At 36.8% G+C, this 17,400-nt stretch overlaps 1 protein-coding gene across 1 annotated transcript; it reads right to left on the bottom strand.

Moving 5' to 3' along the window:
• Window positions 1–142: 142 nt before the first annotated feature.
• On the bottom strand, window positions 143–10,364 carry LOC139712564 (nuclear protein localization protein 4 homolog; the record flags this gene model as incomplete). The annotated part of the gene is made up of 10 exons (XM_071624374.1): window positions 10,150–10,364; window positions 7,674–7,754; window positions 6,806–6,918; window positions 5,646–5,834; window positions 4,662–4,710; window positions 3,320–3,414; window positions 2,776–2,899; window positions 1,624–1,803; window positions 703–789; window positions 143–214 (listed from the first exon to the last, which is right to left on the bottom strand). Coding segments are annotated over exons 1-10 (1,005 nt in total), but the record flags the coding sequence as incomplete, so codon positions are not given.
• Window positions 10,365–17,400: the final 7,036 nt, after the last annotated feature.

Raw genomic sequence — 17,400 nt, 5'->3', positions numbered from 1 at the left:
GTGTCAACATGTAAACACATAAATATTTGCAGATTTATTCTCATAGTTATAGTTTTCTTTGTCATGAGCACTGTTTAACACTTTCCCTCCTTCCTGGGGTTGGATGTTTAATGTACAGTTTGATGAATGAGAAGAAACTTACCATATTTCTCACATGCTTGACTGTGCCCTTTGTCAGGTCATCAGCTAGTAAATCTGTAAATATCCACCCAACCTGCAAAAAAAAAAAGTACAAAAAAAACAATCAAAGTGGCAAACAGTTTGGGATAAAAAATTTGACTGAAACTAGGATATGGACACAATCATGCAGCAAATTTGTTTCAGTTAATGCTTCCAATTGCAGAAAGTGCAGTAGTTGAGCAGAAATATTTTATGCCAATATAAAGCAATTCTTTTACTTTGTACAGATAATTTGTATCACACTCTTTGTTTAATAGTTAATGCACATGATCAAACCAAATTAAATCAAATCAAGCAAATGACAACAAACTTGTGACTGAAAGGTGAAAAAAAATTGTTACATATTCAATTACAAAATAAGATTATATAATTGGGCCACTTTACAACAAATCAATGACATAATATTTTCTCTAGACGTTGTAAAGTCTTGTGTAAAACTTAGTTTTACTGAAGACATGAACATCAAAATTCACTGAATAAGGTTTGAGGATGCATAACTCTGTAAAAGCTGGCAATATTTACCTTGACGAGACCTAATTTTGACGCTACAAAGTCAACTGCTTCTGCAAACGGGTCTTCCAGTAACTCCAAACTATTTCCTGTACTGTTCTAAATTGGAGAACATGCAGCACAGAAAACAATGAACAGAATACAAATCAACATAATAGTCTAGGAAAAAAAAAAATGTTTTTTTCTAAATGTCTGCACACGATTTTCTATCAATGCAATTCATTGCCACTTCTAGATATTGGTAACCAATGTATGGGGTAATTTTGTGTTCTGCACAATTTTCCTTTCTGTAAGCCACATAATTGCTTCCCATTAATCAATCATCACTATTTCTATCATGTTCACGTCAACAAGATTGGCAAAAACTCGCACCAGGACAAACTTTCAAAGAGAAAGGGAAGACAAGATGTTGGTGATACTTTTCACTACTTTTCCTCATGCATGATCATTTGACTGCTTTAGTAAACTTTTGTTTCTCTTTGGTGGTGTGACTATCAGACTGCATTAGCACAAATAGTAAACTCTTTGCTGCACGCAAAAGAGCAGTGGTTTACACTGATGCTGTAAAAAATGGTCACTGAAATGGGAAATGACACGTGTCAACAAATTTCCCTTTGTCTCTGTACACCGCACATTGGTCACAGCCATTCATCACAAACATACACTTACATTTGATATTTTGGACTGGAAGCCAGTAAAGGAATAATATTAGAAAAAATTAAACATTTTCTAATTTCAAATTTGTTTCCTTGTCATGCAGGCACATGGTGAGGGAATCACAATAAAAGGAGCTGGAGTCACTGATCATGACAGATGTTGTGGCCGGTGACTTCAGTTCCTTATGTTGTAACACAGACTAATTATCAATAACCTTTAGAAGGTAATTTTGTTCCTGAACCTGACAAATGTGAATTCCCAAAGAGGGAGTTTTACCTGTGGTGGTTCGTAAATGGCTGACACAGTGGCTCGTATTCCCAGCGGAACATCTTTGTGATGTTCATACTTCCCATAGAGAAGGCCTATCCTCTGGTTGCCAGATTTCCGCCAAAAGTCCAGTAATCGGTCAAACATGAGTGGGTTCTCAAACATGACATTGTCCACATGTCTGTAATGCTGGAGGGAGAAGAACAAAAAATATACAAAATACAAAATGAAAGTTACCATTTGCTTCATGTTTCCTACAAACTTTCAGAGTTCTTTATGATCATTCTAAATGAAAGTTTTACACGAGTGAAAATTAATTGCCTCTCATCACACTGGGTGGTGATTCTGTCCTGATTAAGATTTTCTTAAACAAGAATGCTAAAGAAATGAGATGATGCTTTTAGTTTAATCGTAACATAAATACTGTATACACAATATATTTCATAGGTTTTTATTTTCATTTGTCAGATACTATTCGCAAATTTCCAAAAACATGAAAATATTATTTCTGATTCCGACGTAACTGTGACATGAACATGTACATGTCTCTCACCACTGCTGTACTCTACAATCATGAATTTAACCACTCACGAATTTGTCAGGAAGTTCCGATTTGTGAAAATACATTTTAGACTCGCTAAATATATGGCGTATAGAGTATTCAACATTCACAAGACCACCAGGGCTGAATGTCATCTTGTGAGAATTCATTACTTCCACTATGATGGCTTTGTGAATTGCAAACAATTTGCTGCAGAATAGGCGGCTAATTCAGTTCTACGAGAGACTGTGCTCTTTGGGTTTAAGCCTCTACCGGTAGATTTGGGTGCACAAAATCCTCTTCACATACACACACATCTTTACACAAACAAACACAAAATGAATGAATTTGTTCTCACAGTCCATTATGCAAATTCTTTTTATCGATAAGTGTGTGGATTAGTGAACTTGAAACCAAGTTACAAAAAAAAAAAAAGTTCGAAACAGTGCTTACTAGGCAAAAAATCCACCATAGGCATGGAAACATGGTACCACCAGAAATATCCTCTAATTGCCAGAAATCTGATTACAAAAATCTCGGACTTATTCCTCATATAATACTACAGGAAATGCAAAGAACTACAATATTTATTTCTCTGTATTTCACAATGTTCAACTTACTTGTCTATCTAATGTAATAGCACTTGGTTGACATTTGGTACAAATTCCATTGGGCCACGGTGCATGCTCAGTACAGCCTGGCTTGATTTTACAGCTTATATTTTCTAGAAATGCAAATTTCCCTCTGTTCTCAGGGGAATGAAAAGACAGATAAAAAAGGAAAGGGAGAGAAAAGTGAGAGATTGTGTGATACAGGACATGACATCACTGTCAAGTAAACAAAAAATACTCTTCCATTCATCATTATTTCAAATAGAAACATTTCAAGAGAATATGCATACTTTTAAGCACATACACAAGTCTCATTCTGTGAATTAGAATATACAAATGCAAATTATGATTGATGTTTATGAGTTACATTGTAAATAGGAAGGAATTAAAAACCGGTTTACACTACAATAGAATGCATTTTATATGGGTACATTTATTCATTTCACACGTTGGTTACGTGATTATACTAAAATGAGAGATTTCTTGTATATCGAAGCAACCATAAATTTGAATAACATTCAGCATGTATGAGAATGGTTAATGCAATACATACTTGTCTACTCCTCCTGTAATTTTCCTGAGGTGAGAATGGAATGAAAGATGTTTGATGGGTGGGTCGTGATCTTTCAGGTACCTCTCATCGTAAGGCTGCATTGAATGAAATAGATAAACATCACACAAGTCAATGGAATAAAGAGGACACATCACAGCACATCATGATATTCTTTTATCGTAATCCCCTCCACACCTCTCCATTCAGTGTGCCACATGGCCATTTAGAAATGACAGAAACTACAAAACTCTTACATGAATGAATTGATTCGAGGAATGATCTGGTACATACCCTAAGAGTATGAAGCTCACAGCTCTCAGGACTTGAGCATATACTGCTAACTATGTGATTTATGTTCATACACCATAGTTTGAATGACAAATGTCTTGTGGCATTAAAAAGAAAGAAAGAAGAAAACCTGAGATGCCATGAGATAAGTTGCATGCCTGTTGACATTCAATTGGTCATGTTTCACCTTGATATCTGCCCAATTTTCCCAATTTTTAAAGTTTGCTTTCATGATACATGAGTTTTCTTGTTTCCTGTGGTAAATACCTGTGGACCAAACAATTCAATGTACAATGACTACAAACTGAACTGTCCTGTTCATCTTCATTTCTGTCCACTCACTTAGCCCTTTTTCATCTCGTTAAGTCTTTTCATATCTCAACCCAGCCAGAAGCTATCAGACTACAGTGCACTCCCGTTATAACGAAATGCTCAGGACCGGCAGTTTTCTTTCGTTATAACGAAATTTCGTTAAAACCGAACAAATACAATATATAACAAAAACAAGGAAACCACGTATATGTATATATATATATATATATATATATATATATATATATATATATCACATTCTGTTTGCTGAATACTCATCATACACTGGAAAGCTATGTGAAATGTGATGGTATAACTGTATTACAATAATAAACGCAAGTTCCCCTCAGAAACTGTGCGTGACACAAGGAGCGAACACACAGTGGTGAGAAGCGTTCACCCATGCAGAGACGCTATACAAGTGTATATGCTTGTTCCACTACGTATTTTCGAAAGCAATTTGCATTTCGTTATAACGGAGCACATTTCTTTTGTTTTTCTTTGTCTGTGGCGCTCGAAAAAGACTTCGTTATAACGGAAATTTCGCTATAACCGTGTTCGTTATAAGCGAATTTTGTACCATAGACTTTAATGGTGATAATTTTGGGACCAGAGAATTTACTTCGTTATAACGAAATTTCGTTATAACCGTGTTCGTTGTAACGGGAGTGCACTGTACGTTCAATCAAATGTATGGCTCTTTTCCCCTTGCACCTGCTATAAAGAGTAAAACTTTCCTCACCTCTAATGGAACACAGTGGACACACTTTGCATTCACTCCATGATGGCATCTATGAGGAATAAATGAACAATAAAAAACAAATCACCTAAGATCAGCACATTCTCAACAACTAGCACATTCTCAACAACTAGCACATTTTCAATGCAAAGCTTTAATGATTTTTTTACTCTGATAGAATATAACTAAAGCAATAACTTTGCAGGATTTATTAAGTACTTGGAAGGCCTGTTCTATATAAACAAACATAAAATGTTGTCATCTGACAAACTAAAAAAAAAAATGTCCAACAAACTATGATGCAGAAACACTGAAAAGCATCTACTATACACACTTTTTAAATACATCATCTGGCTACATAGAATGATCTTGTTCTTATGTACAAAAACACATATGTCAGTCACAGTAACTATTCCTACAGATGTATTCATGGAATGGTTTGAGTGTTCATGGACATTAGAATACTTTTTTTTGAATCAATGCTGCTACAAGTGATTACATGCTTTTAAGATGACTTATGTCAATGCTGCACAGTGGCACTGGTTCAACAGTCCCTGACCAGTAAAAATCACTGTTGGACCAGTAACTATTTTTGGAACGGACCAGTAAAAAAATGGAAAAGCAGCTTACCTACTGGTTCGCTGGACTGGTCGGACCAGTAGAAAAAATGTGTTAGTGTGCAGCCCTGCTCATGTACTGCACATATATGCAATCATGCAGGAAAGCAAAACATATGCTTTTCTTCAGAAGACAATTTTCAGTGAGAAAGTTTCAATGAAGAAAGAATATTCTGGCAAAGCGAATCTGTTCCATTGTCGAACATGGCCAACTTGCTTTCTGCAAGGTCAGCATGTCAGAAATCAATATATATTCAGTAATATCAAATATCATGTATTCTGATAGGGAGCCTAACAGGTTCTTGTTGTTTGTTAAGTATTCAAATGGAATCACTTTTTGCTTTGTTATCAATGCTATGTGTTCACTTACAACTGCTCATCCCTCTGCCGGTGTATTTTGCCATTCTGTTTGGACAAGAACTGGTCAACCTCATCCTCAGTGACCGCGGATAGAGGGGCTTGTGACGAATGACCGTCAGAGGCATTACCCTGTGACGATGACCCCGCTACTCCGTCATCTTGCACATTAGTTGCTACCAGGTATAACATGTCACCATGTCTAACAATAAGAAAGGCAATGGACACAGATATGTTGCAATACATGTATTCTTGCTCAATATCATCAAAGGATGGCAACAATGAGAAAGATGATGACACTATCATTTCAACCTTGAAGCACTGACTACTTATATCATAACTATGCACTGTATCCTAAAGAGTTGCACTTCACTGTGGGACTGACATATGAAAAATATGGCCATCTTTATCAAGGGCAGCCTCTTCAGTCTTGCCACAGCTCTACCAGAAGGCCCTTATTATCATTTCCCCAGTGTTGCTAGGTACTCATTTATACACCCAGGTTGAGAGAGATATTGTGGGTAAAAACATCTTGTAGTCCCAAGGATGTTAGCGCTGGGTGGGATTAGAACTTTGATTTATTGCTCCCATCATACAAGTAGTATAATATCACTGACAGACTTAATTTCTTTTCAATTTGTTTTGCTCCTAACAATATGATGACGAATAAGAACACAAAATATGCAAACATACATACAAAGATTTTTGCAAATATGAAATAAAAAATAACAAACATAGTACGGGCAGAGCCCATTTCAAGATATTGCTGTCATCCTCATACAACTGATACCCCAGAAACTATTCCTACACTGCATCGTGTAAAAAAAAAAAAAAGGACAAAACAAAAATAGAGGAGACTACCACAACAATAAGACCTCAGTCTGAACCTGCTCACATCTAGATAGGTATCCCCAGCCCTAAAAATTGCTCATCAATCCTGGAGAAGTATAACTAAGAAGTTTATTCATGGAAAATTCTCCCATCACAGGCACTCTCCATTAAGATTTCTTTTCACATTCAAGTCCCTGCTGTCGGGGGATATCTATTCATATAGCATTATCGAGCTGTCCTTGAAAAAGCTGTGCTTGGACTTTTCTTACTTTTACATATATTTATTGGAGTCACCATTGTTTCATGAAGTCAAGAGCCAAAAAGATAGAGAGCTTTACTCACTTGATGTTCAGTGACTTGAGCGTGATCTTGCTGGATGCTTTGAGTTGATCAGTTTTGTTCCTCCCTCTGTAAAGCTGAAAGCCATCTGCAGGTAGCGACACTGTCTGAGAGACCTGCAGAGATAGAGAGAGAGAGAGAGAGAAATATTTAAGAAAGCCAAACTCTCCACATTTCCATGAATCTAGATGTGTTCCTGCAGAAGAAGTGACAACTGAGTATTTTTGTAACATTAATTTTTTTCATATTCACACTGAACTTTAAAATCTAATTGGACTCGTGTATCTGTGAAATTTAGGGGGAAAAGTACAATGTGCACAAGAAAGTAGTCAATGAAAATTTCAGTTTTTGAAGGCCTGAAGGAGGGAATAAGAAAATTTCCAAAGTCCTCCGAGAAAGTAGAAAGTAACTACATAAGTCAAATTCGCTTCAGGGTCATTGTGTGACAGAAGCTGCCAGAAGATACAAGTCACACTTAAAGGGACTGTACAGTACTGGTTGAGGTAGGGATTTATGTTTTGAACATTCCTAAGTGAGATAATGAAAAGCCTCTTATGAAATATGAAAGAGCATGTAATTTTAAGAAGGATTCAACGTTTATTTGATGAAAATTGGTTTTCAAATGGCTGAGATATCCAAAAAAGTGCTAATAATAAAAGGCGACATGCCCCAACTTTATTAGTATCTCTTTGTTTCACCTTGTTTTTGGATATCTCAGCCATTTCAAAACCGATTTTCATCGAATAAACTTTTGATACCCCTTAGAACTGCATGCTCTTTGACATCTCATAGAGTGGTTTCTGAATATCTCACAAAACATTAAAAGCTAAATCTTCACCTCGACCAGAACTGTACACACCCTTTAATTTACCTTCTGGAAGAACTTATACAAGGTTGTTGTTGGAGGTAATGTGACTCTCTTAGTGCCTTCATTGGACTGGATGCGGACAATCTGAAAATGAAAGGAAGAATAATTCATTAGAGGACAGCCTGAATCTACAATTATCATTTAAGTATAAAACAAATTTTCATGCTAACATGTTTGTAGTACACACACACGTATACACACATTCAAATGATGTAATTTGTGGGCCCTACTTGCATTACAGAGCCACCTGAAACCACAGCACTGACACTAGGCACAACCATTGAGAAAGTATAGCACTATCAATTAACTCAGTCATGTTTTTTAATTCTGGGTCAAAGGAGGGGGTGGGGGTTCAAGGGTCAATGGTTAACGCCACACACTCCCAACCCATTGACTTGAGCTTGGGGATTTACTGAAGAATAGATCAATGCAAAAGTGCGATGGCATCTAGTATCTGATGAAGTTATAATGTAACTAGTTATAAACCACATACATCCTACTGTACAGCATTCAGCAGCTCTCTACAGGAATCAATGGAGGGAGGAGTACCATGTAGTATCTGTTTTTGTTTTTTTTTTGAACTGGCCATTCATGACAAAATCTTTCTGTTTCCTGCTTTATTTTGCTCCACTTCACAAGTTTTTGAGTGCCTCACAGCTGAAAGCTACATCTCCAGTGTGTGAACTACACACAGCGCTGTTGCGAGACAACATGCTTCACACGGTGTCTAGTCAGGCTAGGTCTTCCTGCAAGGGCCAAGCCATCCTTGCTGGAAAGCATTTATATCCCTACTATACCAACTACACTCCAATCAATCTTCCTATCAACTAACTGTTAGGTAACTGTAAGCCACCCAATATTTGACAACCAACTACATGTAGAGACCTATATGGTAATGTGCTGTTTGCGCATGGTCAAATTTTGGCACGGGAGGTCGAACCTTGAACCGGGTACCATAGAACTAGAAAAGCAAGCCGCTCATAATTCAACCATAACACTATCCCAAATTTGACTGCCTGCTTCATGAACTGTAAAACCTACCGGGTTAGCCCCGGAGACCGCGCCGCTATGATGCGGCGGGGTCCTGGCGGCTACCTCGCAGTTTTGCTAAAGTGAGAATCACAAACGACTCCCTATTGCCACATACGGCGACTTTACGAATGAATCATGGGTAAATTTCTATCATAAACACGGTGACAATAAAAAATGAAATATACATTACCCCATTGCCTTGATTCTTTTCACCAATTTATCTGGAAACTGCAAAATTTTCCACATTTTTTAGGAGTAAGCGGCCTGCCCTAGTGGGAGAGCCGTGCTACCATTTTGAACGTGTATATCCATTAGTAAGCATCTACGCATGTAGCGAGTAATGCGTAGCCTTTTGTCAAGGCCCTCTCGCTGTATGGTGTAGAGAGCCCAGCCGAGTAAGGTAGCGCGACTCGCTTCGCTCCTCCCTTCGCTCGTCCGTTACAGCAAGAGGGCCTTGACAAAATGCTAGCATGCAACGTTAGTGAGCATCGGTGAGCTGAAGATAATTCGCCTTATAAGACAACATTTTCTGCATCATAAGTAATGACATGCATCAAACAGTCGCCGATTTAAATCATTTAGGTTTAATCGACCCATGAAAGTATTCCTAGTAGTTTTTGTTGAAAAATTAAGGAAATATAGCGCCGGAACGGCACCCGTTTTGTACAACAGGGATCTGAATGCGAAAATGGCACAGCCCCAACACGCTGCACTGCACGTAACGTTGGGGCTGGTCGTAGTTACTACCGGGTATGCTTTTGTGTGTGGTCGAATTTTGGCACGGGTGGTCGAACCTTGGTGCAGATTTTTAGTTCTCTAATCTGTACAAATTGTTTCATAGAGTTCTCAATCAAACTCCCTGCTGTGTTTAATACCAGAAATAATTTCTTCTTTTATCTTCAGACTTCAATCCTTGACATCCCCACAGACCTATAGCTATGCCCACATTTCAAATAAAAAAATGCAAGTTAAATTCAATTACAATATTGCAACTTCCAAGATCCTCCCTGTAAGTTTGCAATATTGCAGTCATTGATTTGTATCTTGGTAGGGTCTATCTATACTATGATGACCATGGAGCTACCATGTATGACTATGACATGCCATTTAATATTGCCAGTGCAGTGCCAGTGGACTCTCCATTGATTCATTCAGCAATGACCAAGCAACATACACCACAAGACACAGCACTGCACTGTCAACTCAACTGTTCAGCATTCAACCAATTGGCAACATATATGTACAGAACAGCCTGCAGTAACTAAGCCAACACCATCACTCAGTCAGGGCACCAACATTTACAGCACTGACTCCCACATCCACATAGAAATCTAACGTGTTACATTGCATGAATGACTTCGGCAGATTTTGTCGGTGTTTCTATGAATCTATAATATGTGCAAAGGTACACGTACGATGACTGTATCACTATCAGGTATGCACTTACAATTGTCCCAGACATTATCGAATAAGTGGGCCAACAAGTCTCTCTATTGGGTGGAAAATTACAAACAGTTGATCAGACCCGTTCGCTCCTTGGCAGTCAATGTTGCTTCAAATTCGCAGTATTATAAGCTAGCTGTCTTCCTATCTGTAATATTAGGCTGATACGAATGCTTGTGGAGTGCAGGTAATAACAAGAATAGGAGTCAGTCAGCTCAGTGCATGTTGTTCAGTAGCGCATACACCACACAGAGAGAATGCACTTTTGCACTGCATGCATGCAGTAGTGGATATGACTTGCAAACATACATTTTCTGCTTTCAGCCGTAGAGGGCGAAAGACGAGGTTGTGACACAGAGGCTGCGGTTGCTGACCACAGAACTCTTACAAAGTTCTGTGTTGCTGACTCGCCCTTTTGCGCAATATCACCCTATTGAATCTTGTATCTTTTTCTTCTATATACATTAAAAGGGGATTTTACCTGGACTGCCTGAGGGAAACTACTTAGTAAATGAATGCACAAATAACCGTCATCAGAAGACATCAGTGAAGTTTGAGGAAATTCTCGAAAATCGTCCAAAAGTTGCGACAGTTTTCGTAAAATCAGTTCAGTTCAACAACCGTTCTTGATGATGATTATGTCATATTATATAACATTTTTACAAGTTTTGCATAAGGAAAGATAAGGCATGGGACTAATGATATCATTTACATAATTATTGCAGCGACAAGTAGAGGTATGTGTAGTTTTTATTTGACCTTCTATAGGGCCTACTGTGCTTCCTACTCGGTGTGACAGATGCCTATAAGCTACCATTGATGAATCCCCATTCTGCCTCCTGTGTGTAATTGGACTGAGTATGCTGGTTAACAATAAAAGTAGCGATGACGACACATGGACTCTACCAAAACTTTTAAAAGTCACCAGCGCGCTACATGAACGGATTCTCCGATTTTCCAAAACTTCATAGATTTGTACATTCTTAACAGTATGACCTCGATTATCTGGCCATCGATTATCCGGATTCTCTGTTATCCGGACGTCGATCGGCTGACATTTACGTGTATATAATGTTTTCATGTATTTTCAGTGCAAAATCTCACTCAAAACAAACACGCTTTCAATCATTATTGTGCAAATACACGACGGGTCATATTCCAATCATAGCAGCGGACTGTTTAATTCAAGTCAGTTCATGAGGTGATTTTAGTGACTGGTGCCGCGCTTGTCACTGGCACTGCCTGCAGAGCAGTGGTTACAATGCAGCGACAGTATTCGTCGAGTCGCAATATTAATCTCATTGTCGGTTAATATCAAACAAACAATACATAAAGGGATATTTCATTTGTATTTAGTTTTATTTCTGTATCAATTTCTGAAGTATGAAACATGACAACGCCATGTAGATAACCGATAATTTCGACAAATGCTCCGCGACACATGCTCCGCCAACGTTTGTTTTGTTTTGTTTTTGTTTTTGTCCGCTGACAATTAGGCCTACTCCGACGACATTTTGTTGCATGGGAAGATTTATACTACATTTTTTTTTTGCACCCGCTTTCTTATTCCAACACTGCTCCACTGACCTGTCCTCCGCCGAAATTGTGCTGTGAAGGTACATTTTCCTCATTGAATGATTCAACAGATATTCATGCCGGTATGTTGGTATGTAAAATGTTCTCATGTAAATTCAGTGTGAAACAAATATGGTCTTGCTATGATATTTTAAATCAGAAATTATTTTTCACAATTGTCTTTTACTTTAAATACATATATAAAATACATGAATCAGAGTATGGTCGATTCAGAAGCTATCGATTCATTCGAATATCTTATGGGTTTAGGCCTAAAAATCTTTCTTTAGATTTTTTGTCAGTTTCAATGTAAAGTCAATTTGATTTTTTTTTTTCAATTTCAAAGTTTATTTCATTTTTCTACAAAACATATGTTAATTGTTTCATCCGAAGGGACGTTCTCCGACTCACCACATGCCTCACAACCACGGTCCCCTTTCAGCGCATAGCATTTTCATTGATGACCAAAGATACTAATTGTTGTTGTTTTTTTTAACTATTGAAATTAAATCAAAGTATTCTATGCGTGCCTCTGTCATGCTTCTGTCACCGAGGTTTCCATGATTACCGCCGGCCTGCATGAAGTTGCCCCGAATGCAGAATTCTGTTTATTGTTACGTTGTGTTGTTGTACGTCGGGTTCAAATTGACAGGGGTGATCCATGGGTTCACTGACTTGACGTCGATGCTAGACCAGAGTGTACTTACATTGATTTCTCGTTGCAATTTTGAATTAGGTTTCAAACTTTATTCCCAAAATATTTTAAGATTCTCTCTCTCTATCTCTCTCTCTCTCTCTCTTTTACCAACCGCGAGTTTTGCCGGTATTCAGTGGTAAAATTTACGTGAAACTTTGCTGTTCATGTCACTCTCATTTACCGAAATCATGATATCGTACTCAGTTCAGTTATAAAGTTTACGTTTATTTTCTAAATGTTAAAACCGATAAATTCAGAGCTGGTCTATTGCCGTTTTGATTCTATTCTATTAGGTCTATTATTACTCTTCAATACTTTTTACTTTCGTTGCTCACTTGCACTTTCACTGATGCACGTCTGCACTCACACACACATGCTCTTACGGCACACAGTATTGGTCTCTCCATCAGAACCAAAATTACGCCTCCATTGTTTTGAGAGTAATGAATGTAAATGATATGCTTGACAATGACACTGTTGTCAGACATAATATTGAATATTATACAACACACGATTTCGTCAATAAAATTCAGAATTTATTCGGATCTGGTAATACTTCAACTAATGGAAACAGTCATTATGATAATTTCAGTTTATTTCATGTAAATGCTGGAAGTTTGAATAGAAATTATGATGAATTAAATACGTTGCTTTCTACATTGATTGATTTTACATTTAGTGCAATTGGAATAACCGAAACTTGGTTCAAGTCAAGTTCACCACCAATGTTTGATATCGACAACTATGATTTACTCCGTGCTGACCGTAACACTGGTAGGGGAGGCGGGGTAGTCATTTATATACGTAATGGGCTGAAATACCGCAGAAGATCTGATATTCACATCGAAGGGACTGAGGATATTTTCATCGAAGTAATCAATGAAAATATTAAAACGTTATAATCGGTATAATTTATAGGCCACCGAATCATCACGCTGACACATTTTTAGATAAATTGGATGAACGTTTATATAATATTTCGCAAGAAAATAAGCATGTTAATTTAATGGGAGATTACAATATTGATCTTTCATGATCTGTAAATCAACACATAAGTTCTAGATCATTGAACTCCTTGTCTTTGTTTTCATTATATCCACATATCAATAAACATACTTGAATCACTTCAACGTCTGCAACTATGATTGATAATATTTTTTCAAATATTACAGATCGATCGTTTATCAATGGAATATCATCTGTGACATATCTGATCATCTTCCCATTTTTTAGTTATAGAAAATCGATTTGATAGTATGCGTAACTTACCAAATAAGATATACAATATGTATAGGAAAGAAACCAATAATGATATCGAAAGTTTGAAAGTTGATTTAAGTCAAGAACAATGGCTTGACGTTTATCAAGCAAGTGATGTAAATGAGGCGTATGATCGATTTATGCGTATATTTTTTTATTCATTATAAAAAAAGAGTTCCTTTGGTCCGTCAGAAGCCACCCAAAAAGATTAAGAATCCCTGGATTACTAAAGGAATTATTACTTCTATTGGTATAAGAAACCAACTTTTCAAAAATTTTTTGAGTGTGCCATCCAATGACAATCATGCTAGCTTTCATTGATAAAGTAGCCCATGCTTTAGATGAAGCTTCCCATACCATCGGTGTTTTTCTCGACTTCTCAAAAGCGTTCGATACTATAGACCATGATATTTTGCTTTATAAGTTAAGCCATTACGGCATTCGTGGGACAGCTCTAGATTGGTTTAAAGACTACCTTACTAATAAAAAGCAATATGTTTATTCAAACGGTCATGAGTCTCTCTTGAAAACAACTTCTTGTGGTGTCCCCCAGGGTTCCCTACTTGGCCCATTATTATTTATTTTGTACATAAACGACCTCCAAAATTCGTCTCAGATTCTTTCTTTCATATGCTTTGCTGATGACACAAATTTATTTCTTTCACATCGTAACTCTAACACGCTTATACATATGTTAAACAATGAACTGAAACTTGTTCAGTCCTGGATCCACGCAAATATGTTGTCACTAAATATTGATAAGACTCATTACATGCTGTTCAGCAATTCTCTGCAATCTGTTTCTGATTATGTTAAGATCAATGGTATCACCCAAACCAGGTAGATAGTATTAAGTTTCTAGGACTTTACATTGATAGTGATCTATCCTGGAAAACCCATATTAACTATTTAAGTAAAATTTTGTCCAGAAACATAGGAATTTTGAATAAGCTGAAATATTTTTTCCCCATACATATATTACAAATTATATACTCAACAATGATTTCCCCTTACCTCAACTATGGAATTCTTGCATGGGGTAATTCGTCCAGATTTTTGCTTGATTCGCTTTTCCTCCTCCAAAAACGCGCCATCAGAATTATCAATAACGCTGGATATCTATCTCATACAAATAAATTTTTTCACAAGAATAAAATTTTGAAATTGCCTGACTTGTTTGATTACAACCTAGGTATTTTCATGTATAAATACTCCACGAATGATCTTCCTGATGTTTTTCTTCACATGTTCAAAAGAAACTACTCAGTTCACAATTATCCCACCCGCCAACGGGACGCTTATCACCTTCCACGTACTCGAACAATTTTCGCGATGAAAACAATTATGTATGCGGGACCGAAATACTGGAACGATCTCCCCTCTGAACTCACAGGTTGTTTATCACTATCATCCTTTAAATGCAAATTAAGACAGTATTTATTGAATAATTACATTAATTCACCTCACTGAAATCTGTTTTGTGATGCACAGGACTATCCCGCTGTACCGTACTCCAGGGTTGTTGTTATGTTAAAACCAGCTATTTGTGCCCTCAAATTCTGTCACTGTGTCTATGACCTATTGCATTTTCTCCCTTCTCTAAGACATTTGGGGCGAGGTAACAGCTGGTATTTTAATTCCTTCTGCACTGTAACTGGTTGTTGAATGTCTTCTTTTTTTCTGGGGGGGGGGATTTGCAGGTGCATGTGTTCCCTCCTTAATACACGCAATGTATAAATCTTTAATATTTTTTAACCGTATTATTGTTATCATATATTGAGTCATACTGTTATTATCGCCATAACGACAATGGTTCATCCGCCTACAGCATGTGGCTTATCCGACCCCAAATCTGTATTAGAGAAGAATTTGCTATATAACTGTATAAATGTACTTTTTTTTTTCTCTATGTTTTGGTCAATGTTGTACCCGTGCTCCCTATCTTAATCTTTAACTCGATTTTAACTGGGACCTACGCTCAACAAGCTCGCTTTTAAGTAGGTTCCTTCATATTTCTTTAGCATCCATTCACAGATTCAAAACGTCATAGATCGACCACTATATGTTTTATATATTTGCAATATTTTATGTATGTCTCCAGCTTGATATCATGTACTTCATTTAATTTTGTTATATTTGATGTATTTTTTCATCAAGAAATATGAAAATAAATTGAAATCGAAATCGAAATCGAAATAAGTTGACAACATTGATACGTGCATCTCGTAATTATTCTGAAAATATAGAGTAAAAAAAAGAATAATAATAATTTTTTCTGGCATATTGTGAAAAATCTTGTTGGTTCTAAAGTTACTAATGCTCCGAAATTATTTCATTTTGAAGGTAGGGATTTAAATGATCCTGAACAAATATCAAATAAGTTTGATTCATATTTTGTTGACATAAGTCCTCATTTAGCATAAACAATTAATGCAACGTGGGGAGATTTTAAAGATTACCTGGATGATCCTTTTTAGAAATCCTTGTTTTTACGACCGACCAATTATCAAGAAATTTTGAATATAGTCAATTTGTTAAAACCGAGTACATCTGTAGGATATGACGGAATAAGCATAAATTTGTTTTAAAAAATATTTATCTAATGATTGACCCTTTATTATATATTTACAATATGTCTATTACGTCTGGTGTCTGTCCAGATTCTCTAAAGACTGCAAGAGTAATACCAATATTTAAAAAAGACGACCCTTCGTTAGTCTAGCATCAAATTATCGCCCCATATCAATTTTGCCTGTTACATGAAAAATTTTAGAAAAGATAATTCACGTAAGACTGTATGATTTTGTCAAACAATACAATATATTAAATCCAAATCAATATGGATTCCGGAAGTTTCATTCAAGAGATTCTGCTATTATACAGCTACATGACAAAATCATTAAAGCGTTACTGAATAAGGAACACTGTGTTGGAGTTTTTCAAGATATTTAAGGCATTGGTATACAATCGACCATTCCATTTTGATTTATAAATTAGAGAATTATGGAGTACGTGGAACATCTTTGGCATGGTTCAAAGATTACCTGGCAAATAGAAGACAGTATGTTTCCTTTCAATCTAAAGATTCACAAAAATTGAATTTGAAATGTGGAGTCCCACAGGAATCAATATTAGGCCCCCTTTTGTTTACTATAGTTGGCTCAGTCGGTAGCGCGTCTGCTTCACAATCACGCGGCCCGGGTTCGAACCCGAGTCTGGACTGAGCAATGTTGTGTGTAAGCATACCGTGTCCCCTCTATTAAGAGGCAAAACACTCTGTCCCTCGGATAGGACATAAAATGGAGGACCCGTGTATGAAAGAGTAACAACTCATGCACGTAAAAGATCCCGCTTCATTCATTCATCGCAAAGAGCAGGGTGTTTAACCCGGTGAAGTGGTCCCACCTCACATCCAACTGGACCCATATTATGGAAGACCAGCTTAACGTGTATAGCTGAATATGGCCTATCCAGCCATCTTCTCAGATGGAAAATGAACAAAACAAAAACAAATACATCAACGATATTGTTCGTACTTCTCCAAATTGACTTTCATTCTCTTTGCGGATGACACAAATATATTATATTCACAGAAAGATATCGATATAGTTACTAGAACAATGAATTCTGAGTTAGCGAAAGTTCAGTTATGGTTTGAATGTAATAAGTAATCATTGAATATAGCCAAAACTAATTTCATGTATTTTCAAAATTTTAACACTC

Source organism: Diadema antillarum, unplaced genomic scaffold (genome assembly GCF_040938485.1).
Source record: "Diadema antillarum isolate AM-2024a unplaced genomic scaffold, OU_Dant_1.0 seq00001822_RagTag, whole genome shotgun sequence".
Taxonomy (NCBI): Eukaryota; Metazoa; Echinodermata; class Echinoidea; order Diadematoida; family Diadematidae; genus Diadema; species Diadema antillarum.
This window is presented reverse-complemented; position numbering and strand designations above follow the sequence as displayed.